We start from the raw sequence: 20,731 nt of genomic DNA on the forward strand, positions 1-20,731 counted from the left end.
GTTGTTAACGCCAAAGGAAATGCCACCCAGCAAATGGGGGAGAGCTATAAAAATAAAACAACATCTGTACAAATTTTGCTAGCACTTGCTTCATCTGACCTGTGTATATTCAGATAATGCACCATGCCAAAAAACAGACAGAAGCAGAATCTTGCTTGGATCACCCGTGGAGCAGTTTTCTTTTGAATGTTCATCTCAGACAGAAAACAGCATGGACTTTAGTGTCAAAAAGAACTGCCTTTGTTGCCAAAAATTGCACATTTTGGAAGGGGAAATGAAATATATGGAAACTGTATAGTTTTACTTTTAAGTGCACTTGTCATGTTCTGCTTTTAGTTTTCTATTTGAATGACAGAGGCACTGAAAAAATGTGATACACTAAATCTGGATTTAATTAATCCACAGGATACTCGACAACTGTACGTCTTCTGCTGTATGTGGAATCAAACAGTGCGGCTTGCAACCCCTGTGGGCATGGCACACTTTTCTCCCTCCCAGGCACAGGAAATTACATCAGATGTTACAGTCCCAACATTTGGACCCACAAGCTACACCTGGTAAAGAATGAACTACTGTATTTAGAGCTTACATGGGTAAATGCTCATTCAGGCCAACTCTTGATCGGTATTTTGTGTCTTAATTCTTTCAGTGTTAATGGGTACGCTGTAGCCAGCAGAAAAGCCACATGTTTTACACTGTAATAATTTTAAACAATGTGCTCTGTAAAATTGTCACGTTGAATATGGCAGAGAAGGTAGAGAATAAACAGAACTATTCTCAGAACATTATTGATGGTACTTCGCCAAAAAAGACAAATGGCTAGAGTGAGAATCTAATTGCTTTTCAGTGCTTAGTACCATTTTCACTGAGACGTCGCATTTGTAATGAAAGCAGACAATAAAAAAAATTTTTTTAAAAGAAATTCTGTAACCTTTTGTGCAGAAACCATGTGGAGAAATAATGCATTACCACAAAAGAGGCCACTAAAATGTTCGAGGAATTTTGGGTTCACACTCAGCAACTCAAAACACAAAATAAATTCAGTTATTATCACTCATCAATAAAGCATGTGTTGATTTTCTTATAAACCCTTACCTGACTTAAGTCAGTAGGTTTGTGCCTATTGCCAGTCTGAATTAGCAACTTGTATGCCAGAACACCATCATCAGACCCATTTTTGTAATTGTTGTGGGTGATCTTTCCAGCTTTCCATTCCCTGTCAAAGGTATCTTGCAGATCTGATTACCAAAAAGTTGAAACATTTTGTAAACAACAATTAAGCTGCAATTCCAAAACATGTAATTTTTCACATAAGGGACTTAAATTAATGAAATGAACTCACAGCATCACATACATAAAACACAACAAGTGGAGGCATGAAAATGTAAATCAACATTCTGCATAACTGTCTACTTTTTGAAAATGAATGGAAACCTTATTGGGTTTTTTTTAAACGTTATGTGGTGTTTGGCCAGTTTGGCTGCAGGAGTCAGTCCATTTTTGTGAAAATGGCAAGACCTGTTAATTTATATCTGTAAACTAGTCATTCCCATAGTCAGCACAAGATGGACTCAGAGAAATATGTGTGATTGAAAACGTAATTTTTGTTACAGTGAAATGCAGGAACTATGACTTCCACATCAAGTGATTTCTGCAATAAGTTTTATGTCGTTTCATTACACTCCAGAAATTCAACAGGATATTTCCCAAGAGGGCCATATTGTGTCATATACACAAGTATAAGAAATAGACAGCTAATAATTGGAAATACCACCAACACGCAGGTTAGGCTAAAAAGGAACATCGGTCAGAATTGATGTTCCTGATTGCCAGCAAGAAGGATTGATGAAACCCACATTAGTACAGATACAAAAAAAAATGTAAGTCTTGTTTGTGCATTGCCCATGAGACTGAATAGTTTGCAAAAGGAAACACAAGAGACTGCAGATGCTGGAATCTGGGGCAAAAACAACTGCTGGCTCTGCCGAGTCCCTCCAGGAATTTGTTTTTGAATAGTTTGCAAATTCGCTGTTTGGACTCATCCATGAAAAGAACTCTAAGACTAGTCTCATTTTGCAATTGGAGCTGTAACCAATTATAAATCACCATAATCAAGAGATGCAAATAATTATTACATGAGAATGTAGAAACAAAGAACTGCTATTTACAACAAAAGGCACAAAGTGCTGAAGTCAGGAGGCAGCATCATTGGAGAACATGGATAGGTGACATTCCAGGTTGGGACCCTTCTTCAGACAGATCAGGTCTCAGACAAGAGATTTGTAATAATGAATATTTTTAGTCTATAATCAGAATCAGTAAGCTTGCTCTCTCAGGTAGAATGTTTTGAAAAGATTCAGAATATACCAATACTGGAAAGTCAATCCACAGAATGCCCTGTGTAGGAGAATTAGACAGGATGGGGATGGGTGAGGGAAGTGGGGAAGTTTCTTCATTGACCTCTACTCATCTACAATGACAGGAAATCATAGAATTGTTACAACACGAAAGGAGACCATTCTGCCCGTCGTGTCTGTTTCACTCTCCACTAAAGAGGTTCTCGAGTTTTATTCATGTGGTCTTTTCTCCATGTTTGACATTTTTCTTCACCATACTTGTATCCAATTCCCTTTTTAAGGCTACAATGGAACTTATCTCCACCATGCAGTGTATTCCAGATTCCAACCACAAGCTGCGTTAAAATGTTTTTCCTCATGTCACTCTTAATTTCCTTATTTGTTATTTTCAAAATGTGATCTCTAGCCCTTGACCCCTCCACCGAAGGATACAGCCTCCCACCATCCACTCTGTCCAGTTCCCTCATCATTTTATATACTTTCAATGAAACCCAGAGAAACAATTGCAACCTCTCTAATTTATCTGTGTAACTGTAGTCCCTCGTACATGGTAGCGCTACAATTTTAGGCCCACCTTACCATTCGCCTGGAGTGTGCAGTAGCAAGTTTCATTCAATTTGACAAAGTAATTCCCTTTAAAAACTTTAATTTACTTTAAACCCCCTGGGCCCGCTGCGGTCCCTCTTGCCGGCCCAGTCAGCTGCGCCTGCGCAGTTGGGGGAAAGTTACCAGGCCTGGTATCCGCGCATGCGCAGTTGGGGGAGGGTTGCCGGGCCCGCTGCCATTGTGACTCACGTCACAACGGAGATCTCTGGCGTCACAACAGGGACCCGTCAGCCAGGCCTGCACAGTTGAGGGAGAGTTGCCGGGCCGGGATCGTCATTTTTACTGAACATCGCCTCGTGTATGGGAGAGTGGTGGAATGTTGTGTTGGGGGCGGGGGACCCAACGGGTCGCGCTTGGTCTAGTATTTTATTAAGCTCAGCATAATTTCATTTATTTTGTACTCCGTGAATTGGGTGCACCCCAATTGGGGGCACCCCATTCCAAGAAATGCCGCCAAATTCTTTTAAATTCTTTTAAATTACCTATTTATTTTTTACTAATAAGTGTACATATGTTAATGGTTGTCGTGTTTGTATTTTTTTAACCGGAGGAGATGTAATGGAATTTCGTTGCACAGTATTGTGCAATGACAATAAACGTATTCATTCATTCATTAACTGTTTTCTCAACCTGTTGTACAATCTGGAATAATTTATGCACACACAGCCGAGATCTAGGGGCTAGCGGAATCAAGGGATATGGGGAGAAGGCAGGCACAGGTTACTGATTGTGGATGATCAGCCATGATCACAATGAATGGCAGTGCAGGCTTAAAGGGCCAAATGGTCTCCTCCTGCGCCTATTTTCCATGTTTCTATATTGCATCTCATCATTCTTCTTTCCAAAATGCATCACATCAAATTTCTCTGCATTTTAATTGTGTCAAGTCTTGAAAACAATCTGAAGGGTCCCGACCCAAAACATCGCCTGTCCATTTCCCTTCACTAATATTGCCTGACCCGCTGAGTTCCTCCAGCAGTCTATTTATTTTACTTAAGATTCCAACATCTGCAGTCTCTTGTGCGTCTCTCTCTCTCTCTCTCTCTCTCTCTTAAACCATTGATCTCAAACACTGATTCCTGGAGAACACCACTTTTTCACCTTCCCCAGTCAGAGCAAGCATCAATCATTCGCCACAAGCCTCCGCTGATCAATACATGGCCAACCACATCCATCCCATCTATGTCCCTTTTACGCCATGTATTTCAAACTTACCGATGAACCAGTTATGTGGGTTTAAATTCATGTACATTATACTGACTCATCATAGAACATTAAAATAACTAAACACAATTTGCTCTGCATAAACCTGTGTTGGCTCGCATGACTCCATTTCTCTCCGGGTACCTATTAACCCTGCAATATTTCTAAAAGCTTCTATGTTTCTAAAAGATTTCCCACCAATGTGATAAAAGTGACTGGCCTGTAGTTGTAGACCATAACATCGCTCCCTCCTTTGAATTAGTAACTAACATTTACTTCTCTCCAGCACTTTGACACCACCCGTGTGTGTAAATAGTTTAGGGAGAATTAAGATCAGCCCCCATAATTTCTTCCTGCACTTCCTTTAAAATCCTACGAAGATCCAATCTACTCCTGATGACTTAAGTTCATCAAGCTTTTCTACATGCAATCAATTTTTAACATATCCAATGACGCCCCGTCTCCTGTTCCACTATTACTTTGGAAGCACCTGGTGAAGACCAATGCAAAGTACTCTTTCAGAATTCATGTGAAAGTTCCCATTTTTGTCCTTTATGGACTCCGTTAATTTATGTATTACCATTTATATGCCCAGAGAATACTTCATGGTCGCTTCCCTTCCCATTTTAATTTTCACTTCCCCTCCGATTCTTTTATAACCAGCCAGGTGGTCGCTGGTATTTACAACCATCCACGAGTCACAAGTAGCTGTTTTCTTGGCTTCATCTTCCTCTGCATCTCTTTCATAAATGGAGTCTCTGGATTTTTTTGTCTTTCTTTTGCACTTCATGGGATGTGCCTCAACTGTGCTTGAATCATTCTTCCTAAAAGTTTGGTTCCATTTTAATTTTGCATATCAACCTTTGGTTCCAACTTACTTAGGATGGATGGCTTTACTCCAATGAATCAGTTTGTACTTTGGCTCTCGCTCCCTATTAAGATAGACTGGTCACCAACAGCTTCAGCCTCTAAAACATCTCGTGCCAGCTTAAAATCAATTTTGTTAATGCCTCTAAGCTCCTGCTCGGGACCTTGTTTGCAGTTACAGGTTTTAACAAAAACCTGAATGCAAACCTGTGTGTTCTTGATAGACGGCAACTTTCTCTAACAGCAATTATACACACTACGTTTCACACAGCAGACTGGAGGAAAATGTGTACTGCACAGGGCGAAAACAGTATGAACGTCCAAGTTAAAAAGAAAAGGAACTCAGCCGTTCCTCGAGCACAGCATGAGTTAGCACTGTGTCCTCAATTCATTCCATCTGTTTGACTTGGGCAGCACATACAAGTCGTGAGATCTGTTGCCAGCATATGTAAAGATCACAGCCAACACCTATTCATTCTGAACTGCTATTTTCCTCTGCACCCTTTAAAAAAAAAGCATAGAAGATCAGTGGCTGTTCCAAGCAGGTAATTTGGATCACATTTGGAACAGGAAGCCACAATCCTGTACAACGAGCCTCTGTGTGAGCAGATGACAAACCGCATACCCAACATTTAGACCCACCTCACAGCTGCACTGAAGCTGTAATCAAAACCATAATTACAAATCTGATAGGTTAACTACAGCTGTAAGGAGATAAGGGTAAAAAAGCCAGGCACAAATGCCATTGCCCGAGGGCTGAGCTTGCTCATTCCAGATTGGAAAAAAAAACTCCCACGTAGACTTGCAGACTCCAACCTAAAACAAACTGGTTTGAAACAATGGCAAGAGCTTCAAAAGCACACACTGCACACCTGCCAAACTTGATGCACATTCCCAGACATGCCTTGGAATGAAGAGGAACCAATGCGTAAATACCACCTAGGTGATTTCAAAGCACTCCACTGAGTGTGGCCTTGGGTTGCACACATGCTTTGAAAGCTTAGTTTCCCTAAATAATAATAGCACAACTGGATTATCTTCTATCCCGTCAACACAAACACCCACCGGCACAACATTTAATGAACATGTGTGCCCCACCAATAATAAGATTGTTTACCTCAAAGGTGGACACTACAGCGCTTATTACTTTTTGCACAGATGCATATTCATCTTTAATTTGGAATGAACCATATTGCAGTAATCTCCAGGTGAAAATGCTAACCTTTGAAAAACTAGACTAGGCACTTGTTGTAGAGATTCACACTGGTATACCAGACATTCGTGAACATCAGTGCTCATCCAATTACAAATCAAGCTCTGATTACAAATCACCCACAACCAGTTGAATTTGGATTTTTCACATCAAGATAATAACATTCACAATGACGTCCCATGGAGGTGAGCAATGGCAATATTTCCCTCCTTCAGTCAATCAATTAAGCAACGTCTTGTTATCGCCCTACCACTGTTGTTATGAATCAGAGATACTGTATACGGTCTACAATCGCTAACCTGGCAATATTATTACAATACTAAAATTCCAGCCAGAAATCACAGCAAAATCCAAAGCTAGGACTAAAAGATACTTTAAAATATAAACCAGGAGTGGTACATCAGTGAGTGAACCAAATTATTTGAGAGGATGAATGAAAACAGAACAAAACATGATTTTTGATGAAACCAAATGACCGTTGCAGATTTTAACAGCAAAACGAGCAGGTTCTCAGCAAAAATAGATTAATCCTGACCAGTTAATCTGCATGAGTGCACAAATGGATGCATGATTTCCAACAGGGGTCACTAGCTATTGATCAAAGGCAGTCTCTGCCTGATCTTTCTCCTTTCAGATTAGAAATGCAGGGCCATCTGTCACAACTACAGAGCTGAAAATGGTTTTGTTTATAGTGGTTTCTGCATTTCATGATGAAAGATTTATAATTCAGCATTTAGTAGGCAAATATTGGCAATTATATCAAAATTACACCCAGCAGCTAATAGAATAGGCACCTGATATATCATTCCAAAATGACAATTTTTGATCATTTTTTCTTTCTCTAGAAAAATTTAAATATTCCCGTTTGCTTTCATGGCTTCTGAAAATTTAGACCTTTTTAAGAAATCATTTATATCATCCTGGCTCTATCTTTTAGAAACAGGTTTACAATAGAAACTATTTCTCTTCTAGTTGGGTTCCAATGGGAGGCTATCGGCATGAATTTTTAACTGTTTCTCTCTCCAAAGGCGATGTCCGAACTGCTCAATATCGCCAGAACTCTCTGCCTTGATGTCAGATTTCCAGCATCTACACTATTTTTGCCATGCATAATTAGAAATAAATATTGTCAACTATGCAAATATATCTAGTTTCAAGCACATTATAACAAACGCTCTAATTTCTTTCCAGTATTTAAGATACAGCGGGTATTACCACCTTAGGTGGGCATTCATGAAAAGGAAGAAAATCTAGTATTGTCACCTGAGCATCAACTATATCGTTTTGCATTCACACAGTGATAGCAGGTAGGTATTTCGATACCAAACATGTTCTAAACTAGTTGGATCACCATGCAAAGCATCTACCTATTCCAAACAAGGCAATCATATCAAGGAGACACAGGATCAGTGGTTGTCATAGAGTAATGTCGCCAGGAAGCCGGCTCACTGGGTCTACACTGACCATCAAGTACCCACCCTTACAGTGTTCATAAGGGATTATTATATGTTCTGGTGTGTCGCTAGTATTCGCCAGATTAAAGTCTGGCTGCTAATAGGGAGTACCAAAGATTACAGAACAGACTGTGATGGTCACAGAGGGATGGTAATAAGCAGATTAATGCAGGGATAGGGGTGGCCAAACACTCCTTGGCTGGATCATTCCCACTGCACTTTCCAGAATTATTTTCTAGAGGTGAATGTCCAAGAACAGAACACCCATTGAGAGGCATATGAGTATGTCATCTGAGCCCTCAAAATCCGGTCAATGCAATAATGGAAGAAACACTCAGCACACAGAATGAAACATGCTCTTTCATTGTAGATTTTTAGATAAAGTCCAACAGCATGGAAACAGGCCCTTTGGCTCAACTCATGCCCTATTGAAGCTAGTCCCAATTTGCCCAATTCACATTGGGCCCCTATAGTAATAGAGATCTTCTAAAATTTTGATTAGACTTCCATATTAAAGATCAAGGATGATCTCTCTGAACTTCACACAGCCTTCCACGATTTCATGTAATATTTGGATTTTGGGATAAATTAATTTCATCTAGTAATAATAAAATATAATTTACAACATGCATTTACATGGTATTTTAACACAAAAAACATCATGAACAATTAATAATCAATAGCATGTGCATACAAATGCCATTGTAAATTCCTCTTCAATGGGCTAAATACGGCTAAAATTGTACAATTTTCAAAAGAGTGGCGCTGCCCAAGCAGCTGCGGCTTGCCTGTAGACCGTCTGCCTTTTCCTTTTTTTTTGGTTTTCTTTGGTCTTGTTGGACATGTTTTAGTTTATTTTTAGTTGTGTATGTGTGGTGGGGGGGGGGGAAACTTGTATTAGTCTCTTCCTTCGGGAGGATGCAACCTTTTCTTTGTCGAATCTCCGTCTCCGTCTGCGCTGAGGCCTAATCGCGGAGCTGGCGGCCTCCAACTGGGGCCGGCCTCGAGGCTCCGGAGGCAGAGCCAGGACTCACCATCGCGAAGCTGGCCGACCGGGGCTGTGGTGGCGCTGTGGCGACGGTCCGATTTCGGAGCCTCGGAGGCTTTGGATGACAACATCGGGAGCTCGCAGGTCCCAGGTTGGTGACCGATTCTCCGGAGCTCTCGCAACAACAGCTTCATCCGCTGGACTGGAGGGTGGCAGCTTCGTCCGCCCCGGGCCGCGGAGTTTGAACCAGCCCGTTCGCGGAGCTCGGATTTGGCCACAGGATTTACCATCACCCGGCGAGGGGCCCAACATCGAAAGCCTGGATCGCCTCAACGCAGAGGGAGAACAAGGAAGGGAGAGACAAGGACTTTAAGACTTTTGCCTCACATCACAGTGAGGAGGTGCCTGGTAGACTCACTATGGTGGATGTTAAACTGTGTTCATTGTATGTTTTGTTATTTTATTCTCTGTCATGACTGCAAGGTCTGTAATTTTGTTCAAACTAACAAGTTTGAATGACAATAAAGGATACATTATATTCAATACTTTATAAGAAAAACATACCTATGAGAAAAAGGAACTTCATGTATGAAAGTTCCTTTTGCTAATAGGTGTATATATTTCTTAAACGTGCTTTTTCGAAAATTGTACAATTTTATGGGTAACATTTCTTTCATCTTCCCCAATCCATAATTTAAAATATGAGGAAATGAATACTGTTCTTACCTTGTAACCAGTCATGAAAATAGTGCAGCCACATTCTTGGAAGGTCTCCATTTTCTTCCAATAAAATGAATTTCACATTTCTGAAGCTTTTGTGCAGGTCATACAGCAGATACTGAGCATTAGGATAGTCTGTTTCTTGTTTAGTTACAATGTACATGTTGTAGAATGAGAAGTATTTAAACTGTGCTGCAATAAAGTCATATTCTCGAGTGTCACGAGGCACAATGTCTGTAAGATCCAGTCCATCTCTGACTCTTGTAGTTCCATAGAGACTGATCCCAAGTAAACCCAAAAAGAGAAATATGACTGCAATCTGTGATAAAGGGGAAAAAAGTCAGTTTAAACAAATAACAAAATTCACAATGGATTTACAAAAACTACCTCTGGCGGCACTTGGTTACAGGCCAAATAAAGTATACGATCAACACAATGATGAGCGGAAACACCGTTAAAAAAGTAACATGATATATTCATAAGCAAAAATAAATGTGTTATTTAATTTGCAGGTTAGATCTCTCCATTCTATTGAACTTTAAAGTCCTTCGCATTAATGTACCGCTTCATTCTTTTCAAAACGTGCTCTATTTCACAACATCACTGAGATATGTCAAATGTATTCGTTCGTCTGTGGCTTGCAATATTGTTCATCTTAAACATCCATCTCTATCTGCCCCTCCCCCAGCCCGATCCAAATATTGTGCTTGATTCCGCATATATCGTTTGTAAAGATTGTTATTATGCCTCAAAGTAGTTTTAACATCCATACAATACTAAATTGAATGAAAATGTAGACTGAATGGAAATATTTCACTGTAATATTGCTTAATATATCATGGCAGCAAACAGAATATAAACAAAAAGGGGTTTGACAAGTACTCACCTTTGTCGTTGGTTTGAGCAATAGCGGTGCATAATATTTTTCGGCAAAGAAAGAGAGAGTCCACTTGGTGCAGGGTGGATCTGCACAGTTATTACTGGGATCTGTAAACTGGGAGAGAAGGTCCCGTGTTGAACTGGCAGTATCCGGGCTCTGTGGGGTAAGTGAATCCTGTGTAGTTGGAGTGACTGGCTGAACGGAAATCTCAGAGCAAGGCTCTGCAGTTGTATAGTACACCTGGGTATGAGGATCATATTCTGTGCGCAGCTGCACTGTAGACTGCATGGTAATTTGAGTCTCATGTGTAAAATTTTGATTAACATATGGTGGTGGCGGTGGTGGTGGTGGTAGTTGGCGAGGATGGTTGTCATTTGTATCTCTATAAGCTTGTGGTTCAATCTGAATAACTCGGTTGGCACAGGGACTAAAAGAAAGGAGAAAAATTAATGTGTTGACAGTGCAGTTATCACAGTTACTTCAACACTCATTATTTACATTTTTCATGGAATCCCAGAGATTACTAAACACGCATTGGACTTTTACACCGAATTACATCAATTACTTCCTATTGGTGCAATAGAAGTCAGGATTAAACTTCAACATTAATCTGATTATCTTGACACAAAAGGTCAAGTAAGTGGTTATTGGTGCCTGCGGTGCTAATGAAAATAGCTCACAAAATAAAAAGGTGACCCCAAAACATTTTCTTTGCGCTTTTCTTGCAGACCAGTTACATCACCTATATAACCCCAGAAACTGTGATCCAGATTTCTATCCTGGAGACAGGGAAGGGGTTTGGGGTTGGTTTAAAGTTGGGAAATGGAGCTGAATGGAGCGGAGGGATGGATGAGGCATCTTGGTCAGAATGGGCAGGTTGGGCCAAAAGGTCTGTTTTTATGCTGTATGACTATGGCTGGGGAGTCATAGGGCACTGGTGGAAGGGTTGCAGTAAGATGTTGACGTTCTGGCCAGGCAACAATGGACACTGGAGAACTACATGTCCTAGGGTCAGATCCATGAGGCAGACCAGTAATGGAAGCAGACTGGAGGATGGGGTTAGGGCATCAGCGAGACTGCAAAGTCAGAGGCTAAATTGGAAGCAGGGTAATCTAATTATAAAGTCAGGACAAGATCAGAACTGTCAAGATGGAGTAGTATCTCATCAAAGAGTTTGGTGAAACAGGTATAGTTGATCAAGCAGGTAAATGGAAAAGCTTTTTGCTTCTGCTTCCAGCAGATATCATCTCCCTTTAAAAACTGGCTTCTCAAGGACATGAACACTTAGCTGTTCACTGAGAGGTTCAAAATGAAATGTAAATATGATGCAAATTTCCTAGTCACCTCATGTATAATAATTTGTCTCTCATCTCCCCTCTGTTACAATTAAAAATGGATGGGTTGAGGTCAGGGTGATGGTATTTTACATTTTAATGTCCTACTAGATCCTGACTACGCAATATTTGTTACATTTTCCTTCACAGTGAGAGAAATCTGCAGCAAACCTATTATCTTGTAAACGGTTACAAAGTTATGGTAAAGAACCAAGCAGGAGGCCCTTCAGGTTTCACGACAAGTTCCATAGACAACTTGGAAAATTAAAAATGTTAATTCCTTCATACCTGGTAAAACAGCAGAGGATGTCAAGCCTCCTCTCCTCCCTGCGATAGAGGTCCATGCTGAGAATGGCAGGGAAGATGAGCAGAACCATAGCAAAGTTAAAGACCACAACAACAGCAGCCTGCAAACAAAATGGAACGTCCATTTGAGAAAAAACAACCATTGTGATGAAAGTAATTACACACATGTGCTGCACATGAAGTTAGGCATAACTTCTTCATTTTTAATTCTTAAGGTTTACGGACAAAATATTTACTTTATCCTTTGAGAGGCAGTTTCCATAATTACAACTCAAATTAGCGAATTCATGACCATTCATGAAAGATTATTTTTCACAGGGTTGACAGTTATTGTATAAATAGATTCTAAAAATTAAATCAAAAGTCTCTTTTCTCCTAAAGATGTTTGAAAATGGGAATTATTGACAGTTTTTGCCAGGTGTATTTTGCACATTCAGGGAACCTTATCCATATCTTTAAATTCATTATTAAATGCAACTTACACAGCATTTATCAACAAGTACAAAAGAATGGAGTCAAAACTCCATGTACTAATGTGCTCTGCGCTACAACTAAATACAAGCAGTGAAAGAGCAACACTAGTTGGAACAGTAACAAACCAGAGATATTTAATTTTCCCCACTTACAGACTGCCTACAATAAATATCATAACCATATTTAAAATTGTGCACCTTCACGGGTTAAGCATAAAATAGCGTTTCTTACTAGGCTTCTTAAAATACATATCAATCCCAAATGGGAAATCATGTATCCATGCTGTTCCTATAAAAGTCTTAACATTTTATTTCTCTTCTTGTGAGACCGAGTAGTTCTAACAAATAAAAACGTGATATCCTTCTAAAGCATTTTCCAAATGAACATATCAACTTTGAAAGTGATAGGGATTAAGCTTTAAAATTCATGTCTCTGTGGTTTCAAACACAGAAGCTATTCTCACTTTTTCAGAATTCAAATAAATCAAACAACTCAAATATGCATCATCAATAAGCCGTCCATAGAGAAACCGGTTACTTCATGCTAAGGTTAAAAAGAATGAAAGCCTGTGCACAAGATCCACAAAGAGAAGTCAGCATGACTGGTTGGTGGGGCCCACTCCAAGGTACAGGCTGTATATGCCATTCCCGGTGGACCACCCAGAGAGCATGGATAGGCTGCATAGCCAGAGGTGATGAGCAGATGATGAGGCCTGTCATCCACAGTTCCCACCTTACTTCTGCCTGCTTGCAACTCTGTTAGATCCTCCTTTTGTTGTGCTTTTCAATACCCTGTTCTTAACTGCTAGAACAGCTTTTCTTCAGAGTGCAATTCTATTTGTCATACAATCAAGGCAGGGGTCTACAAAGGTTAAGGAATTGGGGAAGGGGGCTATGTAGGTCATTCGCTGCACTTACTCAATCTGCCACAATTGTGCCAAGGATTTCACCACCACCACCACCCCCCATCTCAATACACTCTAAAGTTTTCCAATGAATGTTAAACATACTATAAAAATGGGTACAAATGCATTTCGAAGTGCTTCAGCCAGTCTTATCTACAGGCCTGTGCAAGTTCCACAAAATTACCAAGTTAGATCTGATTAGCTTAAAATACACTACCACACTGTTTGTCAACTGTGACACCATAAATTGATCAAACATAGATTTGTTACATGATCAACAATGCGAGAAAACTACACCAAACATTCCAAGAAAATCACAGTGAAAAAGAAGAAACCACTGACACGCAAGACTGAAAGCAGACTGCATGTGCAAGAGCTAATCAGGAAACCATTTATTCTCCCTCAGCAACCGGATTGCTTTACAGATACTGGGCCTCAAAGGGCATGAATGCTTTGATAATTATCTCACACTGTCTTAAGGAAAAGGTCAAAATCAACTCCCTTCATAACCAAATAAATCGAGAGGGGAATTACTATTCATTATTAAACCAGAGGAAAAAAAGGAAAAATCAAAATCGACATTCCTTTCGGTTTAAAGTTCCAAAGTGCTACTAAACGTCCCCTTGGCAAGCCAAACAAATTGATTTGAACAGGTGGTTAGGGAAATCAAATCTATATTTTTCAAGAGTTAGAAGAGTGAGCATTTATTTCTGTTCAGTCTATTATGGCAATAAATATTATGCAATGTTTTTCAAAATAAGTTGCTAAATATTTTCTCCCTCTCCCCACTTCATTTTATGACTAATCTAATGGCCAAATTATCATTCTTGTTTTCAAAGAACTAAATTTGTGTCTGTATTTAGCTGCTTGAATATTATTCCACGTATCAAGAATAATTACTACTCTTCACTTTGCTGGGGAGGGTACAGATCAAAGCGTGAAAAATGAATGGGGACATAGGTTACTAATGTAAAAATGCTTTTCTGAAATAGTACAGTTAATCTCCACTGTAAATGTTAACTGACCTCATAAAATGTTTCCCCGTTAAGCTAAGAAATTTCCAAAGCAAAATTGAAAATGAATAAAATCCTATAATGTCAACACATCAGCTAACTGGCAGGATCTACCTTTGATGTATCTGGCATTGGTAAGAGACTACTTGAAACAAAAAAAAATAGTTAGCTCTTGCACATTTTTACAAGATTGATTTTTAGTTTGGATTATTGCAAATTCGTTGGCCCAATGATCCTGGTACTTTATAACCAATCAGGTTATTGATAAAAAATATATTTTACAGACAAACAGAGAAGGAAGTTTGCTTCACAATATCTTGAACGATAAAGTTAAGATTCCAATTTTAATAGAATTAGATTTAACCTACGTAGCAATTAAAAGTAACTGGAAACATAAAACTAAATTCATAAAGAATTTTAATCTCAATGTTTATACTTCTGGCAATTAAGGCATTGTTATGTCATTAAACTGTGACCATGTTCAAATGGCAAAACATGATCACAGTTCCATGACACGTGCAAATGTACAAGTATTTCACTCTGACAGCTAGTTAGCTAAAAGCAAAATGCTGGAGGAACTCAGCGGGTTGGCAGCATCTGTAGAGGGAATGGACAGCCAACATTTCATCTTGGGATCAGACTATCCATTCTCTCCACAGATGCTGCCTGACCACTGAGTTCCACCAGCTATTTGTTATTTGCTCAAGATTCTAGCATCTACAGTCTCTTGTATCTACAATATTATTGTGGATTTCAGCTTTATTTTTTCCAATCAAAAGATAGCTGGTGGATGGTTTTAATCCTATGAGAGTGACAGATTTGATAGAGGTGAAATTCACCCAAGAGCAAATTATTGCTTCATTAAATCAGAATTCCTTTTGTTTTAAGCTATTTCAATTTCACCACTTTACTTTCAGGCAACACAACACTTGGCTCATTCATCATGAATTTGACTTTTAATACAATTTTTCTGAATAGAATGTTTTCACATACTTGTAAGGAAAATGCTCTTAGGGCAGGAATCGGTATTAAAGCAGCCATGAAAAAGGCAGTCACATTACTGATCGAGGTAAGGGCCACACTTGCTCCAGTTCTTTTTAAACATTCTCCTGTTCGATCCTGTTGGAGACAAGTGGAAGAAAATCAATATGCGATTTAGGTTGGCTATTCCCAAAAAACCTTAAATGCCAGAACACATTAAAACCAATGCCCTTTTTCTGTAAACAAGAATAAAGCATACCGGACTGGTACTGTGCAGAAAAAATAACAATAGTGAATGAAGGCAATTTAGATTGTCATCTGGCCTTAGAAGCCAATGTTATTCAAATATTAAACTAATTATAATCAACTTACCAATTTAGAAACTGGAAAATTGTATTTTTGCTTTGTTTGAAGATACTATTCATTTTAACTCTTCAAAGGCATTCGCCACCATATCAACAATTCATACACTGCTACGAAAAACTACAATTAGCTATTTGGTTTTAGAGGCCGATACCTCACAAAACAGAATGGGCCTCATTTTTGTAGTCATAAACTCTTCTATATGTCAGAAGGTCTGTGGATGCAAAGCACCAGACTCAACTTCCTGCATTGTATGAAAATAGTGGACTCTTTAGGATAATATAGATAATATGATAAATCTTTCCTTGAGAAAATAATGCATCCCAACCCCATTCTGCTGGGAAGAAGGGAGTTCATTTTTTTCTTCCATAAAAGCTAAACAGCTTGTGTCTTTGATGCAATTATTCCCAAGGATTCCGTGCATCCTGCTGATGGTATATTGGCTGGGCTAAAAACGTGTGCCACTACACTCCTTTTCTTCCTGTGTATAAATACATTTGCAGCAATACCAGATCACATCTTAAGTCAGCTTGCCATTCAAAACGAAAGGGACAATGTTTTTCCGCCAAATAATCCGTTTACTATTTGATCTAAGCCACTTTAAAGCTATTGCAGAAGCAAAGCATTACAAACTCACGTGAAGAAACTGAGGAGTTTTCATATCTTGGGACAGTGTATAAGTTTGGGGCAGGTGTAGAGAAGAGGTTAATAAGCAAATGGATTACAAAACTTCTTTGTGACTACTATTTTATTATGGAGCTGTAGAAGCTCACACCCAAGATACAGATGTAAAAATGCCTTTTGTTACATTAAAATACAGATGGATTACTTTCTTTTCAATGTACAGACTGCAAATAAAATGACATTAACTTGCTTTAAAATACTATTACATAGATAGGCATAGAAAATAGGTGCAGGAGGAGGCCAATCGGCCCTTCGAGCCAGCACCGCCATTCATTGTGATCATGGCTGAGTTGTCCAATTGTACAAGTAGAAACATAAACAAGTAAAAATATTTCAAAATGATCATCACTTACCTCAAATGGAATTCTTTTATTATGTCCTGTTTCACTGAATGCATGCGCCAAAAGAAATACATCGTCCACTCCAACACCAAGAGCAAGAAAAGGCAAAACCTGCAGAACAAAACACATCTGTAACAACTCAATTCACTAAACAAGAATTTCAAAGGCTGAATCAATCAATTATTACTGCAATTGGCAAAAATGTCACTGATAAACTGAATAAACAAACCATCACAGAATATCTTTACTGTATATTTTATTCCATGAAGTGCTTGCAATGCCCAATAATTCAGTGCAAAATCCAATACTCAGGAATCAAAGTTCTGATTGGCCTACTCTTCTGGCAGAAGTAGAGGAAGCTTTGCATGTGCCTAAAGTTCGCTACCCTATCATTACTGCAGGAACCAATGTAGATAGATCAGGCAACTATGGCACCCAGACACACACACACACATGTAGTCCACGGTGTTTTCAAGAGAGTCAGATTTAGCTCTTAGGGCCAAGGGAATCAAGGGATATGGGGAAAAAGCCAGAACGGGGTACTAATTTTGGATGATCAGCCATGATCACATTGAAAGGCGTTGCCGGCTCCAAGGGCCGAATGGCCGACTTCTGCACTTATTTCCGATGCTTCTATGACCCAGCAACAGAGATAGACCAAAGTAACTCAACAAGGTTATGTCCAAAGCGTTCAATGTGGCACAAAAATCTCCCAAATCCTCGACCTCCAAAGAAACGTTCAAGCTTACTGACAAATAAAAAGTAACTATGCTTGCGAAAGATTTGGTACCATTTTGAAAGTCTCAAAATCTCATGTTGTTCTTAGTTCGCAAACTTCCTGAGGCTTTTTTGAGGTGTGCTACCAAATTCCAAAGGTGATGCAGGAACTCGTCCAAACACACCCCGGTGATGTACTAATTGGTTTACTCCAGTTTTAATTAAAACACAATAAGGTCAAATGGTAGCCAAAGCCTATGCCTCATTAAATATGTCATTTGATGGCCGTGATGAACATCATTATTTTTACAATTTTCTTCTGAGCAATGATTTTACTGATTTTTATTCACGTCTTCTCCATGTGGATGATTGTCTATGATGTGGCTTCCATAACTTGTTTTAGCTGGGGTGCCGATCTAATCCATGTAGCCCTATGAAAGTTGGGTTTACTATTCGGTCACTGCATAACAATACCAATTCTGACTCATTGATGCTGCTGCCCTGGCATCTAAACTAAGCAAGCATCAGATAAACACATTTTCAATTTGCATAAATGGAAAAATGTTACTTTATTACATTGCATGCCCCAGATGATTTAAAAAACACAAGTTTTTGTTCTATTTTGACAGTTTGAAATACAGTCCAGATATGGAAATTAAAAATCTTTACAAATTCTGTACAGGATAAGGTTACATAAAAAGCAAGCACTCTGACATTAGGTACCCAGCTCTGAAAGAAACCTATTTAATTCCCTTTCCTGAAAATAAAATTCTTTAAGTGATTGTATTTTAAGTTACTCCAAGGAACAGTTCACGTAATCCAACTGCTGAGTGAAAATCTGCAGTAAATGTGTTCTGCAGACATTTTGGGGTCATATTTACCTCTTTATACTGGTGACATTTTCAAGCTTTCTTTTTTTTTTTTATAAACACAATGTTTTTTTTTAAAAATTGGAAAATCTAAAATTCAGAGTTTGATCTAATGAATCAAACACAAAGTTACTGCACTGCCAACAGCGATCAGAATTTGAAATACTCCAATAAGATTATAGCATTTGACTTTGTCGAGTGAATGAAGACTGACCCATCTGTAAATAGAGTATTCATGTTTCTTGGTGGAAGGTTATTAATAAAGATAATCTCTAAAATGAAAAATGATCTGTTGGATACTCCATGGAATAAATTACTAGTATTAGTAAATATAACTGACAATGTTTTTTTTGTTTGTGTTTTTTTTAAATTATTTGACTTTATATTATACCTGAGTTGTTGCAGCATTAAAGGAAATTCCAATCAAAGAACAAAGGCCCAATCCTGCAGCCACTGACAGTGCAACCAACAAGACACCTGCTAGCCCAACAGCACCCTGGGACTTGGCACAGTCCCACCGCAGCATGGTTAAACAGGCATAGGCAAGCTGCAAGCACAACAAGGGAGAAATTATTATGATACTTTTCAAACACAAAGTGAATCAATCACTGCCATAAATTCATACATTTGTCCACGCAAAACACACATGAATGTGCCATAAATTGGGATAATTTTATGATGCTGCGCATAACCAGTGCTTAAGTAGCAGATATTATTTTTTAGTGACAAGCAGTGCTATTACTTGCATAGCTACATCATGAGATACACACAATGACTTACCATTAAAAGATAGCCACCAGCTACTCGTATAACACTGACACTGGAAAATGACTTGAGGATGTCTTCAAGGGTAGTAGTAGAGAACGAAAGAACCTTTTGGGTCGAATTCTGTGCAACACTGTCATGAACAACCTGCAATAAAAGTATAACATGAAGGAAACTTGAAAAGGAGATCACTGATTGGATCATTTAAGAAACATTTTCCATAAAAATTGTGTTCAAATTCTGTAGTTTTCCTGCAGCTCCAACATAAAAAGTTGTGACAAAATATTTAATTGATGAAATAAACAGAACACTTGGATCTTGCATATTATCCATGCATTAATTTAAAAAGTGTACACCCCAGTTAAGTAATACTACAAAGTGAGATGAACTACTGCATATTTGTCAGCTTAGTTTAACAGAATTCCTGATTTACAGACATTTAATGAACCTCCTATTCTGCTTGTATGCAAAACAATCTTTGTCCCCCCCCCCCCCCGACCAATAGTAAAAGTCACAGCTTAGGTAATTCATCAAGTTCTTCTTCACTCAAACAAAAAAAAAAAAAATCTTCAGAATTTCTCATTCACGCTTGATTGGCTGGCTAGCACATAGGGTCACAGGCTGCTTTACAAAGGTCACTGCCCGGGAAACAAATGCCAGATGATGTCACATGACCCTACCAATGGGACTGCAGCTGTGAGAAGAATCTGTGCCTAGCTAATGTTTTCCAGACACCTTTTTTTTTTTAATAAACAGAGTAACAATCATAGTGGGCGACTGTTGTTCAGTTCAGTGTTGGCTTTGTTTGTTTCCATATTGTGCAAGTAAATGCAAATAAATATCATTGTAAATATATTTGAATTTTTAATATAACGTCAGTTGTATTAAACTTGTATTCTCCACATAGTATTGTAAAGAAAAACTATACTGATCGTTTTGAATCCCACAGGTTTACCTCAATTCAGGCACTGCATGCATGGACAAAAAAACTTGTGCAAGCAAAAAGAGACAGAAGCAGGCTTCACTGCAGGAAGCCACATCTGGAGGCTAAATTGACCATTTGACAGACACATCCTTCCTATTACACATAGCCTTACATGCAAAGTTTTCTCAACGGAAATGCATCTTATTTCCAACACATTCAAATAAAAAATGCACCAGAGCATCAATGGGATTTTTTTTAAGGACCAGATTTCAGATGTATAAATTTTGATTCATGTTCTGGAGTGTTTTTATTTAGTAAGATCAGGTAACTCGGATTATTAAAAAATCTGTAGGCAACATGTTAACTTTCAGTTTCTATCATAAATTACAACCAAATAGGTTATAACAAATAATCCCTGTACGAAATTCTTCCATTTTACTAATCTGTTTACCTAGTTATCTAGGCACATTACAGACTGCTGTATTGTGCATAAACAAACGTGGTTGTTATGTACTTTAAGCAGGTTTGAAAACTGCATTCCTAACGCAAAGTGAATGCTATGTTTTCTGTGTTATGGAGGGGGGGTGGTAGAATATCAAAATAAAGGCCGGTTGAAGAGCAAGTTATCAAAGGGCAGTTTTGTACAAAAGGACTGGAAAAGTATAAATCTCTGCTAAATGTATCAAAATACCACACACCAGATATTTCTCTGAAGGGCATTGACTGGCAATTATATAGAACTAACTCAGCAGTCATAATGCTTACAG

General features: G+C 38.7%; 1 protein-coding gene across 2 annotated transcripts in view; it reads right to left on the minus strand.

Moving 5' to 3' along the window:
* ptch1 (patched 1) overlaps positions 1–20,731 on the minus strand; it is a 71,718-nt gene that overhangs the window by 13,972 nt on the left and 37,015 nt on the right. For both annotated transcript variants that reach the window (XM_033017704.1, XM_033017703.1), the window contains exons 9-16: positions 19,055–19,186; positions 18,666–18,821; positions 16,701–16,799; positions 15,313–15,438; positions 11,911–12,029; positions 10,295–10,715; positions 9,415–9,727; positions 1,096–1,238 (exon numbers count right to left, since the gene is read on the minus strand). In XM_033017704.1, coding sequence (XP_032873595.1) covers positions 1,096–1,238; positions 9,415–9,727; positions 10,295–10,715; positions 11,911–12,029; positions 15,313–15,438; positions 16,701–16,799; positions 18,666–18,821; positions 19,055–19,186 — 1,509 coding nt within the window. The remainder of the gene's footprint in view (positions 1–1,095; positions 1,239–9,414; positions 9,728–10,294; positions 10,716–11,910; positions 12,030–15,312; positions 15,439–16,700; positions 16,800–18,665; positions 18,822–19,054; positions 19,187–20,731) is intronic.

The sequence above is a fragment of the Amblyraja radiata genome, chromosome 3, assembly GCF_010909765.2.
Source record: "Amblyraja radiata isolate CabotCenter1 chromosome 3, sAmbRad1.1.pri, whole genome shotgun sequence".
Taxonomy (NCBI): domain Eukaryota; kingdom Metazoa; phylum Chordata; class Chondrichthyes; order Rajiformes; family Rajidae; genus Amblyraja; species Amblyraja radiata.